The sequence below is a fragment of the Anas acuta genome, chromosome 8 (genome assembly GCF_963932015.1).
Source record: "Anas acuta chromosome 8, bAnaAcu1.1, whole genome shotgun sequence".
NCBI classification, from domain to species: Eukaryota; Metazoa; Chordata; class Aves; order Anseriformes; family Anatidae; genus Anas; species Anas acuta.
Window position 1 is genome coordinate 6121119 of NC_088986.1, and position 18280 is coordinate 6139398.

Consider the following 18280-nt stretch of genomic DNA (forward strand, 5'->3'; position numbering starts at 1 on the left):
CCTGTGCAGTTATAGCAGGAAGCAGGTAGCAAAATGACAGTTCCCTGTCTTGCAAGTGTCTGCCATCCAGATAGAGGGAGTTAAGAACAAATGTAGGAGAAAGCCGCAGAAGGATGCAGCATGCAGCCATAAAGGTTTCTGTGTCCATCCCCGTGCCACGTGAGCACATTATTCCCGTGAGGTCAGAGTGGTGCTGCCCAGCACTCAGCTGTCTCTGAGGCCCGGCCCCACACACATCTGCAGAGCCCTTCCTGTGCTGCGTGTCAGTCCAGTGACGAGTCTTATCTTTGCAGTGCCTACATAGACAAAGCGAGCGACACAGCTGAGCAGGTGATCCTGATAGACAGCCAGCTGAACTCTCCTGAAGGGCTGGCAATAGACTGGGTTCATAAGAATATCTACTGGACAGACTCTGGAAACAAGACTATCTCAGTGGCCACCGCAGATGGAAGCAGGAGGAGGACGCTTTTTAACAGGGACCTCAGTGAGCCAAGAGCCATTGCTGTTGACCCCACAAGGAGGTAGGTGTGAAAACTACAGATATTTCCTTTGCCAACAGGAAAATTCCTGTCGTCTTTCTGCCTGACAAAAACACATAGGCCTTATTCATTGTCATCAAGGCTTACAGATGCCCTTATCTTTTAAATACAATTATGTCCATTAAACTTAAATGGAACTGCTGAGATGCTTCAAAGAGATGGTTCAGCTCAATCTTTGCAAGGCTGCTGCAGTTAACGCTCTGAAAATAATATCAGGTCACGTGTCAGATGGGCCTGAGCTGGTTTGGGCACACAGGTTATGTTGGGAAATAAATAGTCTGACCGGAGTACAGGTGATTTGGCTAAGTGGAGTCTACAGATCCAGGAGAAATACCAGGAGTTAGTTTGCATGGGATCATCAAGGTAAGAGTTTATGTTCTGGTGCAAGTTGTGTGGCACAGTACCCAGTGGGACAGGAGCGTGGTTGCTCTGCTAGGTGTGTATCAGAATGAGCTGAAGTAACTGAGGGGCTTTGCTGTATCAAGCAGAGAAGACTGCAACTCCTACTCAGATCAGTAGCACAGATTTCTTACCTTTGGGTCCAATTTACTGTTTTCTTGCACCCGTTTCTTTCAGGTTCATGTACTGGTCTGACTGGGGAGACAAAGCTAAGATTGAGAAAGCAGGCCTCAATGGCGTGGGGCGGCGAGTGCTGGTGGCTGACAACATCGAGTGGCCAAATGGCATCACGCTTGGTAAGTGCCCGGGTTAGAGCTTCGCTATCCACTGTGGCTATTGTAAATTCATTTCTGTTAAGTAGGAAAACAAAACTGTAAATTTGCAAAGGTACCTGCAGACAAAAGTCCTGGAAATTCTCTGTCACTCAGAATTCTTCAACGTGAGTTTGGTTCGGTAGCGAGCATAGGTGGTAAGCGTTGCTGCACTCCTGATATTGTATCTCATAACGCAGCAGCCTTGAGTTGCTTTTAGGTGCGTTTTAAGACAAAGGGAAATTTCAGGAGTGGTTTCTCTGGTCTAGTCTCAGAGACAACGCCAAGGTAATTCATTGGACTGCTTAATGCATGGAACACCAAGAAAAGAGACCCAGCATACAGAACCCGTTCCCTGTTAGTGTGGCTGCCCAGCCTCGCTGGATGGGAGCAGTGAGACAGAGCCCGTCTCACCCCGTACCCTGCATCCTGCTGGCACACAGAGCATTGTTCTCACTGCTGCACCAAGCTGTGGAAGTGGAAAGGAAGTTTTCTTGCAGCAGGGGACAGCCTCACCTGGAGCTACAGCCATGTATGTTTAACACCATACAGATATGAGGTTCTCTGCTTGATGTTTGAAAATCCTGGCCATAAAAAGGACATAGGGTAAAATGTTACTACCATCACATATTGTTGAAGTGCTACTGCCGTGAACAAATAAGGTTATCCTTTAGTATTTAAGAAATTAATAGCTTTTTTAATTATATAATTGTGTTTTTTTTTTCAGCACTTATCTACTTGCACTTAGTTTAGTGAATCTCATCCAAAATAACTGGATTTGCTCCAGGAGGAGAAATTAATTTCATAGCATTCTAAATAGTAGTGGATCCTTCCCTCCCACTCTTACCTGCACCTTCCCCAAAAATGTCTGGCTGTGGTAGGAATGTTCCTACCACCAGCATTCCTTCAGTCTGCAGCACAAGGACTTCTGAAACCCAGGACTTCATCACAGAGAACGTGTAAATCTCACAGCTCCCTCAGAGGGATGCTTCATTTCAATCTCAGACATCGTTCTCCAGCAAGAGGCCAAGAACTGAATAGCCCTGAGCGATGAAGCTTCTTGCTCCCTGAGAGGCACTGATGGGGCACCTCTGGGAAGCCCGAAGTGCTGGAAGCCCCACTCCTCCCCGTAACAAAAGAACCTCATTGTACAAAGCTGTTAGCCAGGCACACACACACACCAGAATGTTCCTCCTTTTTAATCTTACTTATAAGGTCTTATCCCAGCATATCTGGGCACTGAATCAAAATCAGAACTAGTGTTAAAAAAAAAAAAAAAAGGCCCAATAATAAAGAGATTAGTCATGCTGCCAGCAGGAGAAACATGCTGGGCAAGAGAAAAAGAGTTGCAGGAGCTGTGTGTAATTTTGTTTCATTGTGTTTTACTTCTCAGATTTGCTGAATCAGCGTCTCTACTGGGTAGACTCCAAATTGCATTCACTGTCCTGCATTGATTTCAATGGCAGCAACAGAAAAGTTCTGATCTCCTCTGTTGATGATCTGAGCCATCCTTTCGGCTTAGCAGTGTTTGAGGTAAGAGTCAAGAGCGGATACAGAACAGACTGAGTCTGCAAGAGGTCTCAAAGCTCTTCTTGATTGAAAGCTTTGCCTTTTGCATAGCACAGAAAGCTCAGTGAGGGCGTTTGCTGCTATAGAAACCGATTAACCTGGTGTGGGTTCAGCAGGGAAAATTGTTTTCCAAAGCTCTTAATCAGGAGCAGTGCGTTGTCTCGTGCTTTTACCTAATGGAGTACGAGTGAATCCATGAGGGCAGGTGGTGCCCGGAGCAATGCCTCCCACGTAACTGGGAAATGGTAATGGCTTTCCCTTGATTTGAGTTGAGCCAACTGTCCATGCAAAGGCCAAAACTATTAGTGAGGGGCAGGAGACGGCACTTACTGTGATCAGCAGGTGGGACGACCATTCGCTGAGTGCCACTGCAGCATGTCCTGTGTCTTTTGACAAGTCAGACTTTGAAAGGAGCTGCATGGACTCAGAGCAGACTCTCAGCCTGCTGCCAAGCACTCTGCTGTTCTCAGCATCTTTGTTTCACACCATGTCTGCATGCTTGTGTTGCGCTTTCCAGTGCTAACAGAATCCTCAGGGGAGGACGGCCCCTTAAATCTTGCTGCGTGGCCTTGCAGGTTGATTGTTTGCATGCTCCCTCTGCCCATCTCAGTATCTGCAGAAGTATCCTCAGAAATGTGCTCACCTGTCTCAGGGGCCTGAAGGCTTCAGTTGGGAGTATCTGTGCCAGCAAGGTACTCGCAGGGCTCCCCCTGCAGTCAATGTGCAACAGTGCATTGCTGGGTTTGGGGATTTGGCATTAAAAAGGTGTTTTTGTTCACCTAGTTCAGGAAAAGTCAGATAATTCTCGTTCAAGCTGAACTGCTCCAGTTATGATACACAAACCCTGCCACACATCAGAGAAATGTCCCTTGCTAAACAATTACAGCTCTGATCCTACAAAGATAGGCGTCTATTTTCACAAAGGCGTTAGGCTTTTCCCATTAGGGAAAGGTGTCTGGTTGGGTCCCTCTTAAGGTGTCTGTCACAACCTCCTGTCCTTTTCTTTCCTGTCTTTTCATTTCACTGAACTAGGCTGGCTTTTGACACAGTAAAACCCTCTTCCTGAAAATCCTTTTTCCTCCTATGCAACGTGTGTGATATCTAGGCATCTGATTTGGTACACAGGTTTCCCCAGGAAGTTGCTGCTCTATAGTTTTATCCTGTATCAGTAGCACTTGGAAGGACCTTTTGGATTATCTAACCTCTGTACACCTTTCCTTATCTGAATGGCTGGCTAGAATAACAGACAAGCCTTTTGCTTTTGATAATTTGCCCTTGTTCTTCAGAAATGTGTCTTTCCTTACTGAAATGTATGTGTTTTTTAGCATGCAGCAGCATATATAGATAAATTCTAACTGAGCAACTAAATACTGTTGGATAACTGCAGTCCTGTACACCTCCTTGACCAGGTACTTTTCAATCACAGCAGGCCTTACCAAAGGTACTAATACAAAAAAAAAATAGATACTTATCTTCCAGGTGTGATCATGGGACAGGCTTCTTCACAGACACCTGTTTTACGCAGGTCTTATCTTTGTAAAGGAGAAAAATAGCAGAAGTTTCTAGGGTAGCCCTTTGGGCTTTCATGGACTAAAACCAGAACCAGTCCATTTTTTATTGATTAAAAAAAAGGTTCAGAATCAGAATGGATGCAACTCTTCTGTATGTAACCAATTCCTGCTCCCTCAGGTCAGTCTCATAGCTGCTCAATTTACTGAGCACTCCTATAACCACTGTAGGATTGCTGTGCTTTTAACCATTAGAGCTAACAGTATTTGAAAGAAAAAAGCTGCAGGTAAAACTACCATGAATCTGAGGTGTCCCAAGGCAGGAGAGCAATGGATTGATTTTGTGATTACTGGAGTTTAATCCAGTTTGAATTGGATTTGAACAGGGTCAGAATTTTTATGCATTTCCTGCAGGACAGAGTGTTCTGGACTGACCTGGAGAATGAAGCAATCTTCAGTGCAAACAGGCTGAATGGCTTGGACATCTCTGTTTTAGCAGAAAATCTCAATAATCCTCATGACATCGTGGTATTTCATGAATTAAAGCAGCCCAAAGGTAAGACATGTCATCCTCAGGGTCTCGTGGCCTTAAATCAGACTTATTTGAGCTAGTAAATGAAATGCTTCCTGGTGGTTCTTGATGAGAGAAAAAGCACAGGTAATAATGTGAAATCAATGCCTGATGTTTGAAGTTCCTGCATAATTAATTCCGCAGCAGCACTTATTGAAAAGTCTGCGATTTGTTAATAGCTGTTTAATTAGCATCTTTGATAACAGAGTTACTCTCATCACTCTGATGCGTGCCATTCATTATCTGTTTGGGCTGTGCTGCAGTCTGGAAGTATTATGGCAAGGTGAGCATGAGGAATGGCACTCAGCGCCTGGCTTCGCTAGCAGTAGCAGTGAGGCTGCAGTGGCACAGACTGCAGTGCAGTCCGGTAGCTGGGGAGAGCTGCCTCAATCCCTTGAGAACCTTCACAGCCAGCACTGAAGCTCTGGCCATTTTCACAGCACTCGTTAAGTGAACTTTTTAGAATGAGGACTGTGTATATCAGGCAACACATGTTGTGTATGTGTCTTCAGAATCTTAAGCAACTGCTAGAACAAATTGCCTTAGCAGAACAGGAAGGCAATTTCTGACACAGGATAACTGTGAAACTACCTAAGAAATTTCAATGAGGAAAAAATGGCTTACTTCTACCTTCTGTTAATTGTGAAAGAATGTACAGCTGGGCAAAGGCTGCTCTCCTGGTTCAGTATCAGTGTGTGAATGTTCCACATAATTATTAGTGGTAATCAATAAGCCGTTCAAATGTCATCTCTAGTGTGTAGCATTTTGAACTATTGACTTGTGAATGAGTACATGTGATCAAGAAGGCAAACAGAGGGACACGAAGCCCTTTAAACTTTTATTCACTAATCTCTTCATAGTTTTTATGATAGTGTGTAAGATTTGACTCCAAATTGTAAAGATGTTTAAGCAAACCAATTAATTGGGGTAGGGAGTAGAAGAGAGTCTTCTTAGAGGACCTGATGTTTCTTTGCCAAGAACAAAAAATGAATGATTAGGAAAGTAATTTCTCTTTTCTTCCATCTTTGAATAGCTCCAGATTCCTGTGAGCTCAGCCCCCAGCCAAATGGAGGCTGTGAATATCTGTGTCTTCCTGCACCTCAGATTTCTCCCCATTCTCCCAAGTACACGTGTGCCTGTCCTGACAACATGCGGCTGGGTCCAGACATGAAGAAATGCTACAAAGGTAAATACAATGACATTGCTGTTGTGCTGTCCCAGTAAAAACATACTTAAAGTGAAGTACACGTTCCTGATGGTGGAACACAGCCATTAGCTTTTGTATTCCACATAGTTTGAATTATGAGCACAATGTTGTGCTGTTCTTTATTGAAAACCTGCATTATTTTTTGAAAGCGGGAAAAAATAGAGTGAAAAGAGGAAAAAAGTGATTATGCCTAGGACTAAAAGTGTGAATGGTTAATAAATAATAAAAATTCACCACATTAGTGCCCTATAGATACTGGATCTGTAAAGGCCTCATTCATTGCTGACGAGTCTGGTGATTACACCGTAGTTTTCCCTAACATGCAAATAGTTCCTGGTTCAAGTTCGGTACCTTCCCAAAAACAAGTTTTGCTTTTTCTTTTAACTTCTTAACTATCTTCTAACCAAAGAACTTTATTGCTATTGATAAATTAAGCTTGATTTCAGGTAGCTGCAGGTAAAGAACTATCAGTGCTCTATGTGCAAACTGATTTGGAATTCTGTTTCTGTTCCTAACCAGTAAACATCACAGTATTTCCCAGATTTACCTCACCTTTTGTGATTTTCTTTGTGTATTTGTTTTCACTAAATGTCATGTTCATTTTTGCTTTTCAGATCTTCCAACTACTTCAGCAACTGTACTGGTTTCTACAACCACAGCATCACGTACCACCACTGCTTCCACCATGACCTCTGCTGGCAGCTCCAATAACACCACTGAAGTCATCCCCAAAGCTGTATCAGAAGCTACAGTTACCACCTCAAGTTTTCATCCAACCCCGTCCATCCTGATCGATTCTGAGATGACCACCGGAAACAGCAATTTGTCACAACACTGTAAGAGAATGAGATTCCTCTTTTCTTTTTCAGTATATACAGTATCACAGAAACTCATGTACCATCAGAGACCTTACCTAACAGCTAACCTATAACCAGGTCAGGTGCAGGCCCATCCTGTTGCATAGCAGGAGAATTAGATGTTCTTTATGCAGACTCCTCTGTTACCATAGCTGACGTGATTCCAGGCACTCAGGATTTTAAGAGCAGGCTTTCATCCCATACCTGTAAAGCTGACTCTAGAGATGAGGTCCTGCAAATTCATAGTACTTCTTGCCCTGTCCCTGCCACTAGTTCAGCTTCAGTGTTGCTGGTAGTGCTGTGTACCTAAATATGGATTGCATCTGGAAAACAAAAAGTAAATCATCCCTATTTAACTAGGATGTCTATTTGGAGTAATAGTGATTCAGTGCACTGTGTACAGCACATGGGAAAGCAGAATCTGATTTCTAAAATTCATTCTCCTAAGTACTGTTTGTACAAATATCCTTTCAAATGTATTAATTAACCAATCAGAGCTAAGTTCTTTAATCGTCTATGTTTGAAGTATGTATTTAATAGGTTAATTAATAGGTTTTCATTCCTAATAAGAAACAGCCCAGCCCAGATTTGTGTGTATCTGCTTTTTATCTTTCTCCCTGATTATTTTATTGCAAAACTTTTTGTAAACTCTTTGATAACAAAAACTTCCCGATAAGCTGAAAGACAGTTACTAACATAAAACATTCTTTAGATATGACCTTAAAGCCAGCAAACAAGTGAAATGATCAGCAATACCTTTGTAATTGCAGATTCCAATAATGGTCAAGGCTTTGATTCAACTGTGACAGCAGCTGTTGTTGGAATTGTCATTCCTGTTGGTAAGCTGATTTGATTTTAATATTTCAGTATGGTCTCCTTCAAAGTTTGTATAAATAGACTCCTCTGACTTTCAGGAGTCTGGGGGTGGGAAGGAGTAAAGGAACTACTGAAATGATGCAAAGTGTTCTGGCTTTCAGACAGTTGTACAAGGACTGATGGGAGCATCCCAACAGATTCCTGCGCTCCACACAGAACTAGCTCACCTAGCTAACAGCAGTTTCTCTCCCCTTTCCTCAGTGGTTATTGGCTTGCTGTGCATGGGAGGATACCTCATCTGGAGAAACTGGAAACGGAAGAACACTAAAAGCATGAATTTTGATAATCCAGTATATAGGAAGACAACAGAAGAGGAAGATGAAGATGAAATCCACATTGGGCGGACTGCCCAAATTGGACATGTCTACCCAGCAGTAAGTACCTGAGGAACTTGCTGACAGCGGTTGACTTTGTTGAGGGATTATGTACAGAATTAGCTCCACCTGATTCCATTGTTGGTTATTTGATATATAATGACAAAAAAGAGAACTTTTTAATATTTCAATAATCACAGAATAGGCAGAAACCTAGATTTATAGGCAGCATATGTAGTATATGAGATTTTTAACAGGAAACCCAACTTAGAACCAAATTTTGATACTGTTGCTAATGCATCAAAATTCACAAGTCAAAACTTTCTCCTTAAGTGTGTTTTTCTTCCTTCACAGCGTGTAGCGTTAAGCCTAGAAGATGATGGGTTGCCATGAGGATACAGTTGCTGCTCCAAACAGAACGCACTGAACAAATTTGCTGTGGATCACAAAACCTGCTTCTTCTTTTTAATTGTTATTTATGTTGCAGAAGGGTAACCACAAAGTTATAATGAACAGCAAACATCCAAAGGATGTGAGAGTTTTGTATGTATAATCTTTTATACACATTTTAACTTGTTGCACTACCCATTTGTGATAGTCAATAAGCAACTGCTGAGCTACTAACTCAATGTACATAACCAGCCAGGCTGAAGGTTCAGTAGCTATTGCTTTATTTTAAGACTATATTTATAGATATTTTGTAAATATATTGAATATGCTTTGTGGCTATCCATCAACATAAGTAAAACAAATTCTGTACAGGCAGTTTAGAAGTATTTATTAACAAAATCTGGATTATAAGATCTGATCTGTAAATATAGTAGAGGGGTGAGAGTATTTATTTTTTGTATGTTTGGCTTGCTGTGCATAGATTATCTGTGTATATCTATCTAGTGTAGATAGATATAGGCATATAAATATATACATATATATAAATATATACATATATTTTAAAACTACTACATTTATGAAAATTAGGGATAATTGAATTTTTACAGGATGTTTGAAGTTTGCTTTGAAATCTAAAGACAAAGCAAGAAACAGCTGTACTATAAAATAGCTGATAAATGAAGCACTCCCATAACAAACAGAGCTCCTGTTTTCCAAGCTGGCTTGCAAGGGTTGCTTTTATATAATTTCTAGTCTAGCCAGGCTCATCTGCAGTGCTTTTAACTGAAGAGCTATTGCTTATAGCATTTCAGTCAGGAAGAATTCCTACAGAGCCCAGTTTTTCCATTTTGTATTGTTGCTTTTTACAGTTTGGTACAAAGTTGGTTCAGCATATTTTTATTTGTTTTCTAAACATAAATCTAAATGCTTTTCCCCAGTGATCATCTCACACCATTCAAATTAGTTTAGAATTAGTAGATTAGCCATATACTTTCAGATACCTAAAATGAGCTGTCCTATCTAGCTCATCAGGAAAAAGAAAAAAAAGAAAAAAAAAAAAAACAACACACAATAACAGTTAATTTCTTGCCTCCTACTCTTACTGTATAGGAGTCCAAATTTAGAAGAGGCTGTGGGGTAGTGTCTTGACTCACCATATGTAGAACGTGAATGCTTACAAGCAGCCTGCACCATGGCAGATCCGATGTAACACAGAGCACTACACAAGGAGGTTAAAAATTCACAGCTTTTTCAGTAGCTGATTCCTGTAATTGAAAGGTATCTGAAAAAATAAAACATCACAGGAAGAAAAAGTTGTGAGCGTTCTGCTACGCTAATAACTGCCTTTCATTTGCTACTGTTCCCAAACTTTGTTTCTCTCTCCTGCCAGGCCTCAGTAGCACAATGCTGTTTTACCATCGTCTCCCAAGACAAAGGAGGCTAAAATATGCACTGTTCCTCCCAAGATAATTACAATAAACAATGTAGATCAAAATAGTTTTACATAATCCTGCCTGTTTCTGCAGCAATACGGAGTCAGGATACTCATATTTACCCATTTACTGGTGCAGTTATTTCTCTTTTTTTGGTCTCCTTCTGTTGAAGAATGTAATTTGTGCTTGCTTGTGATTCCAGGATACTGCTTTAAGGAGAAATACAGAGCAGCATGTCTCTCACCATACAATCTTCCCTTCCCTTCACAATTGCTATTTTTTCAGTTCCCGTAGAACATTTAAAGTCTGTGCACTGAGATGGAAGACCCTAGTAAGGCTTTGCATTCAGGTTTGAAACACTTTCTATCAAAACCGCTGCAGCTCTTTGTCAGCAAGTGCTGTTCCTCCACTTCAAAAGGCAAGTTCACGCTCTCCTGTGCTTTTTTCAGACAGCTCGTCACACCAACGGGGCATTCTCCAAGCTGGTGGTTTTCATCTATTCCATCTAGCACAGAGAGCTGGCCATTTTCCTACCTTTGTCTTTCTCTCATTCAGTTGTCATGGGGTGATGGGATTTGGCTGGGTCATTCAGTAGAAAACCCAATGGTTTTCCTCATTTCATCCTATGAGTTAAAAGTCCTAGAAAGTGAATATATCCACCTAGCACTGCATATTGGATAGCACCTCCCTGAACTGTACCAAAAGCTAGAGAAATCTTCCTAGCATTTTTTGCATCAATCACAGCTTTTGTAACTTTTGTCACACTTTTGTCAAGTGAGTAGAAGAAGCTATTCCTGATTATATTTTTTTCTTTTTTTTTCTTTTTTTTTTCTTTTTGGGAAAAAAAAATCACAGTATAATCTGAGCTGGACTTTGATTCTTGACTAAAAAAAAGGAACGAGGTGTCTAAAGCCCTAGTGTATGTATTACAATACCTGCACTCAAAATACTCACTTCATAGCCTGTGTATAGACAGTGTATAAACGATCAAGCATCCTTCTATTCAAATTTTAGATTTAAAGGCAGTAAAGAAAATGACTGAGAAATCCACTTACTGTTTTAAGGTATGAAGCTCTGTTTCTGCAAATTCATGCACTGTGTGCATGATGAAAAAAGAGAAAAGGCTGTGTGTGATAACACTGTAACTAACAGACATATGTAAATATATTTGGAAGTTCTACAGTTTTGATACTTTTTTAAGAACACATACACACAAACTTGTACAAAAGGCTGCAGGTTTGGGTTTTTTTTTTTCAAACCATTGTAAATGAACTCAATGTGCAGTGTTGATTTCAACCTTTGCAGATTTATAACTACTGAAAAGTCAAACACCAAATTTGTTTTTTAAGAAATTAATTATTTTAAATAACGGTTCAGATTGTTAGGATGATATTTAACATTGTAATCACTTCTGATCTCTGTCTTGTCAAGTTCTGTTAGAGTAAGTTCTTGCTTGGTGCCTTTTGTGTTTCAGTTTTGCTATGGACAAAAGGACCAGGGAGGGGCGGGGGAGGGATCTGCTCTGTGTAACATTTGCTGTACTTACATAAATAAGGATTACTGAAAACCAAATGAATACATTTGTAAAACAGTGCACTGTTTCTATAGAAAGATTAAATTTTTTTTATCTGGGCCTACTGACCTAATTCCATTATAGCACTTACACCGCCGTCTCTTAGACCTGGTACTATGTTATATTTTGGTTCGCATTTTCCTTAATTCTTAACTGCCCAACCTGGAAGCAGGACTTGGGAGCCCTGTTGTATAACTTAGCTGTTCTCTTCAGCTTCACTCACATCTTTAGTAGCTACAGCATCACAGCAAGAACACTTAAATGTAGACCATGAACTGCTTTGAATGAACACACTTTTTTTCAGAATTATCTTCTGCCACTTAGGTTTTGGCCATCTTCAAGTTACATGAAAAATAGCATCTCATTTGTTATTTCCTTGGACTAAACAATTATTTTAATTACATCAGTGATTGACATAAGTCAGCAAACCTTGCAGTGCTACACTGGTCCTTACCCACTTAAGAACACCAAATTTTAACAGGTAGTCTTTTTTTTTCCCCTCCAAGTTTTTGTGATCCTATACTGTATTAACAATAAAATATTTTGTTTCACTTTCTACACATAGAATGAGATATGAGATAATTCATACTAATTCTGTGCTGAGTACTTTCCTTAGGAGGCTGTGCCACTGCACTTACAGATGTAACCCTTTAGTGTTCACATCATTTATGCAGCCTGATTAGCTTTAGCTTTTGGCCTTCTGCTGGAGTACGTCCCCATCATTCCTTACACTGAGTTTGCACGCCACCAAAGGAAGCCTTTCACTTTGTGAAACACTTTTAAATGTCACAGCCTGTCCTTCAAGAATGGAGCTAGAGCCATGGACTAGTGCAGGTTTTTTTTTTTTTTTTTACTACTTCACTACAGGCAGTTATAGAGTATAGCATACCGAGTGCTAATTTCAGTTGTCTCAACATTGGAGGAATAACATGCTGGCCAGCTCAAAACACTAATTAACAAATTACATGCTCACACTTACTTTGCCAGTCCCGGTACCTTCTATTCAAGCAGCTACAACAGGAGCACTTCGTAAGCATGTGCAGTGACCTTGGATGCTCTGGAAACAGCACACTGGTTGATGATGGTATCCGTAGAGGCCCAAAGTGCCAGCTGCTTGACATTTCTTGTGGCTTACCCTGATGACAATAGCCAGGGCTTCCACACTTTGAAGCTGTGTGTTTCTACAACTTGCAGGATCGTTTCCTGTGGTTTTTCTCAGCTAGCAAGTCCAGTACATTTGAGGATTTTTTTTTCTGCCTGAATAGTAGGAGCTGATAACAAAAAAAAAAAAAAAAAAAAAAAAAAAAAAAAAAAAACACAAAAAAGAGTTATCTTTGCAACAACATCTATGAGACAAAATACAAGGCCGGTGCAGGGGGAGGAAGGTGAGGAGACATGTAACAAGCACGCTAGTTAGGGTGTAACACCAATTCTGCTTTGCAAAGAAAAGGGGTTTCCCACCCCATTGCAAACCATACATGCCAAAAGCACCAACAAGGGACGTGCTGCAATATGCAGTCCATAAAAAGGGTCTTAAAAGAGTTCACCATGCAAGGATTGAACCGCACCATGAAACTTGCATCACTTACCAGGAAACTTCTCAGCCAACTCACTGAGTAAATCCTATTCAGGGTTTTTATCTGCCAATCAAATAATTAATTAGTTCCAACTGTAGCAATTTATTTTTCATATATTTACTCCCCCACTGGGACACAGCTGAAAGCATGTACATTTGTTTAATTTAAGACATTACAAATAAGGCATAATGGAAAACCTTATGACTGAATGTTCCAGAAAAATCACAGAATCTATATAGTTGCTAATAAGGCACAGAAATAAATAAGATCTAAGCAAAGAGAATACTGCAATAATGCTTAGAAGATAAACTGTACTTAGAAAGTAATGTTTATGTATGAGTTTTGATGACAGGAATTTGAAGTCAAATTTTAGACTTCCTGCAATAATGAAAATCTGACAAATGATTGGAAATTTGCATTCAATTATTTTGCATTCAATTATTATTCACAATGTCTGATGGGCATCACATTTAAAAGCCTGGCCCCATGATTTGATGCTAAAGGCTTCAGTGGTAATAAAAGTAGTGAAGACATTTATAATAAAAACTTTTTCAAACACATCAAAGGCTGGAAGCCTGCAAAGAGCAGGTGAGGTTAACAGAATCTGTTGCTGTAGAGGAAATCCATGATGAACATGTATTTTTAATTTTGCATGCAACCTTGAGCTTCCCGGCTCAAAAAAGGCCTAATGTAGCCGGAAAAGATACTGAGAAGGTCAGCAAGGATAATCAAAAGAGCTTGTACATTTTTCAAAGCCTCAACTTGGAAAAAAACAAAACAGAGGATATACAATACCCAGATATACAACCCTTATTCTCTAGCACTTTCTCTGCACCATTAATTATTCCCCATTTCTCACAATACCAGAACTTGAAGGCATGCAGTAACATTTAATCAGATAGCAGGTTCAAAATACACGAAAGAAAATACTCTTCACGGAATGCATAAACAAGTGGCACCCTCTGCAACGCTACCTTGTGAGTAGGTCTGTCCGTGGCTGTGCTATACAACATTTCAGCTGCACCTTCTGGATGATGAAGAATCCAAACTGAGAAGCTGAAAGCTGGGCACACAGCAAGCAAGGATACTCTATACAGTCAGTGCTCTTGAAGGCTTTCCTAAGCATCCATTGCTAGCTACTATCAGAGGTGAGAAAGGGTAGATGGAGTGTTGTCAGATCCAGTAAGAGTCCTGATGATCACAGAAATAAGAAGAAAAACAACTAGGAGAAGGCTTTTGTGTTTGTTTGTTGTTGGTTATTATCTTATTTTTCTATAGAATATATGGAAATTTGGTTAGAAAATGGAGTAACTGAAGCTTATCAGAAATATTGTCCATATGAACAGCGCAGTTCATGGACCTCTTCATGGGGAGCCGTAACAACTGCAGGCCCTTCTTCATTCTTTAATCTCTGTAACATGAGGAATGAACTTACCCAAATTCACTGACGCTATATATTCCCTTACAGAACATACCTGATCTGGAACAGTCCCAAATTAAAGATTACTTAACACTTTAGGGCACAGAAACAAGCTAAAATTTATTGTAAGATCTTATGATAAGGAAGAAGATTAAGGGTTGATGTGAAATCTTTGATGTGCCTGATGAAAGCAGTATTTTTCATATAGGAAGATGGGGGTAAAAACATTAATTGAGGGTGTTCACCAAGCAGTGGGCCCTGTACACCTAAGACAGCTGCAAATTCTGAGTCCTGTTCTTGCTCACCATATCCAACAACCTGAAAAATTCAGAGACCAGACAGTTACCAGAAAGGCAACAAGAAGTGGATGGTAAAAAATCCAAACCAAGCTTTAACCATATTTTATAAACCAGTGTAGCAAAACTGGAGTACAAAGCAGTCAAATTCAACATTCTGCATCTGTAGTCTAGGCTGCCTCCATCATCAACAGACAATGCTTTCAGGTAGTGTTTCAACCTCCCTGTCTTAACATGGGAGAAGTATCCTCTATCTCTAGAGGAGCCTCTGTCCACTAGGGACAAAAGCAGCTTAACTACATGGCTAATGTTAAAATAATTGAAGTTGATGAGATCAATCCTACCACCCACAACTACAGGGATAAACACTAGTACAGAATTTCACAACTTTCCTGCAACTTTCAGAGTTCTTAAGTCAAGGACTTAAGTAGCAGCAGGATTTCAGAGACTGACGTCCACTGTAACATTGGTAATTCCAGCATTTAACTGTTATATTTCAGGATTCTAAAACTTCATAACCGTTTTCAGAGCACAGCACTTTAAAAATGGGTAGTCAGAGCATCACGAAGAAGAAAAGAAAATATCTTGAAATTTAGTTAAGACAGTCAAATTGCATCTTTCCTAAAAAGAAATAATAAAGGAAAAGTGTCCAATATAGCACTGATTGCAGATGTACTTACATGTATACTGAGTGTTCTTCTATCTTTTCCCCTAAGAACTTGGAACCATTCAATGAGATCTTCTTTGGTAAGTGATTTTAATGCTTCAATCTAAAACTCACAAAAGAATACTTAAGACATTGTTGTGTTTTGTTTTTTTTTGTGTGTGTTTTTTTTTTTTTTTTAAGACATTGTTTTAAAAGCGAATGGGATCGCTAACATTAAGGATCACTGCAAACATCTTTATAAGCCTTATGCTTTACGAGCTTCTGTACTCCAGCACCAAGTACAAGCCTAATAACTAAACAGCAAGGTCTGTCAACAGCATTCTCTGATAGAACTACTAGCCAGTGCTTAAGAAGAATTAACCTGGATTGGTATAAATTCTGTGAAATAATTCTGAATTATTACTACTATTCACCTTGAAGCACACTGCATAATGCCTTCAAAAAAATAAGAAGCCATGAACAGACCAGATTTAGATGTAAATTCTTTATACCATGCTGGCCATCATTGTTGTTTGCTTCACCTGTTTGTTAAAACACTTTATAATAATAAAGTTAATAATACACTTTCTGTTCAAAAATCTAAAAGGCTACTATACATAACAATATGATGAGTTAAATTAAAATCCTTACCTCACAGGTGAGCCTGTCAAAAAGATACTGCTGACTTATAATTTCCTTCCAATGTCTATCCATTTCTCCATCAAGAAAAGTATCTTCACATTCTTTAGCATTGATTAGAGAACAGACCTGTAAAAATACATTTTTATTAAAATTCATACAGAGAAGCCAAGAGCCCTGAAAAAGAACTGGAATTCAGTCCCCCAAAGTCACAAAACAAAACTAGGGAACAGTATCAGTTTTTCTTTCTTCCTCTCCAAGCTGGCTACCTGGTTTGCTTGTCAATAAATCAAGACGAAAGAGCCTGTGGAGGTTTACTAGACTGCTTTCTGATTACCTGAGCATGAAATGCATCTTCAGTTAAAAGTTTCATTTTTTCTTCAAAGTACAACAGAAATTCTTCTATTTTCTTGTCAACAAATTCAGAACTGAAGGGAGACGAAGGAACAAAGTTATAGACAATGCTGTTAACTTTCAGATTCAAATGTCTTCTATACCAGAACTGAGTGCTTCTATGCTCGTTCAGTCAGGAGAGGGAAAACCTTCACAGTTTACCTCTCTCAGGCAACATCTGACCAAAAACCTTCATGTCTAGGCTGCTAGTAAGGCCACAGTACCACTTCTACACCTGTGCCTGGCTTTCTGTCCCTCTCATTTGCTGTGGTTCTTTCTGGAGCATCCTTCTCCAGGAAACATCTAATATCCCTTGCTTAAAATGCATTATCCAGCACAGCCACTTTGACTGCACACTATGGGTGGGTGATCATGCCACTGTGAGCTGAGTAAGAGGTACTCTCTGAAAGCTGGGATGTTTAACTTCCACTCTTTCCTTAAGACAATTGTGTGAAACTGCAAAACTCACTTACAAAATAGTAGCAGTCTTCAAATCAAAACAGAAGTATCATCATCCAAAAAGATGCATACAAAGTTGTTCTGGCACTAAAACTAACAGCTCTTAACAAATGTTTGTTTTTTGTTTTTTTGTTTTTTTTTTTAAATCAGTAAGTTAATAATTTCAAAACAGATGTTTTAGGTGGTTTTGTTTCTCACACAGGCTTGTTTACTGTGAATAAGAGAATCTTAACAGACCAAAAACAAACAATGCAATGAGAAAAAATATCTTTTTACCAAAAAGGGATGAAAAAGACACTAATAGTCTGTGATATCATATAAAGACTACATGCAGCAGAGACTTCAACTATATAACATTATTTCTACTTCCAAAACTGACAGCTAAACATGCCTGTATCACTGTACCATAAATATAAGCACTGTAAGAACAAGAAATCTTAAATCTTAGTTGAATAATTTCATTGTGAGAATTCTTGTAACAAATATCTTATTCAGATAGGAGCAGATCTGCACGTGCCAGCTCTGAATCTCAAAGCTCTCAAAACCCGAAGATGCATATGCCAGAAATCCAACCACTGTAAAATCAGGAAGACTTACTTGTGCTTGGTTGCTTGTGTTGTTACACTAATGGAAAACCCAATAATCCCAGAATTATTTCTATAGGCCGGGTACACATGGTAGCTTAAATGAAAGAGATAGGGGAAGGGAAGACTTGATTACAGAAGCAAAGATCACTTAATATTCATAATTTTAACAACAAAGTAAAAACATTACCAGTGCTTAGACTTAACATTTCCCATAAGGCTACTAACACCAAATATTCCTAAAGGGTTAACTTAAAAACATATGCAAATACTAAGAGGAATAACCTTTTCTAAGTTCAGTCAATCTCGTACAGCTCTGCTTAACGTTTTTATAAACAGGCTTAGATAATTATATTCTAAGAATTCCTGCAAATGAGATACAAGACCACGAATGGTCCAAGTTGGGCTGTCATCAATCCAAATGAAACTATTTTTTAGGCATCTGCAGTTAGCAAGTGCCATCACTGAAGCCATGTCGTGTTTCTTGCTGGTTAAAATGGACAAGATGAGTGTGGCTAAGCTGTCAGTGCTCATACATGAAGTTCCTGACAGGATGTAATGTATGGACTAATTGAATAGCAAATAGCTGTTTAAACTCCTAGGAACACCATAATTAAATATCCCTTTTTAGGAATAGCATATTTTCTACTGACTCCATGAAGGATATTCATACCTGCACCAAGAATACCCCTCTCACCACTGCAGCCATTGACCTGTCT

At 39.5% G+C, this 18280-nt stretch overlaps 2 protein-coding genes across 4 annotated transcripts in view; one reads left to right on the forward strand and one right to left on the reverse strand.

Annotated features, from left to right (window-relative positions):
* Positions 1-9606, forward strand: part of LRP8 (LDL receptor related protein 8) — a 166436-nt gene extending 156830 nt beyond the window's left edge. For all 3 annotated transcript variants that reach the window (XM_068690150.1, XM_068690151.1, XM_068690152.1), the window contains 9 exons: positions 294-521; positions 1116-1234; positions 2643-2782; positions 4741-4882; positions 5931-6083; positions 6719-6940; positions 7732-7800; positions 8039-8211; positions 8506-9606. In XM_068690150.1, coding sequence (XP_068546251.1) covers positions 294-521; positions 1116-1234; positions 2643-2782; positions 4741-4882; positions 5931-6083; positions 6719-6940; positions 7732-7800; positions 8039-8211; positions 8506-8544 — 1285 coding nt within the window. In that variant the 3' untranslated portion in view covers positions 8545-9606. The remainder of the gene's footprint in view (positions 1-293; positions 522-1115; positions 1235-2642; positions 2783-4740; positions 4883-5930; positions 6084-6718; positions 6941-7731; positions 7801-8038; positions 8212-8505) is intronic.
* A 1166-nt stretch (positions 9607-10772) lies between these two features.
* Positions 10773-18280, reverse strand: part of LOC137860205 (nardilysin-like) — a 33928-nt gene continuing 26420 nt past the window's right edge. Inside the window, exons 27-33 of the mRNA XM_068690170.1 lie at positions 17575-17658; positions 16463-16553; positions 16138-16254; positions 15521-15610; positions 14099-14862; positions 13137-13187; positions 10773-12818 (exon numbers count right to left, since the gene is read on the reverse strand). Of these exons, the coding sequence (XP_068546271.1) occupies positions 14665-14862; positions 15521-15610; positions 16138-16254; positions 16463-16553; positions 17575-17658 (580 nt within the window). The 3' untranslated portion in view covers positions 10773-12818; positions 13137-13187; positions 14099-14664. The remainder of the gene's footprint in view (positions 12819-13136; positions 13188-14098; positions 14863-15520; positions 15611-16137; positions 16255-16462; positions 16554-17574; positions 17659-18280) is intronic.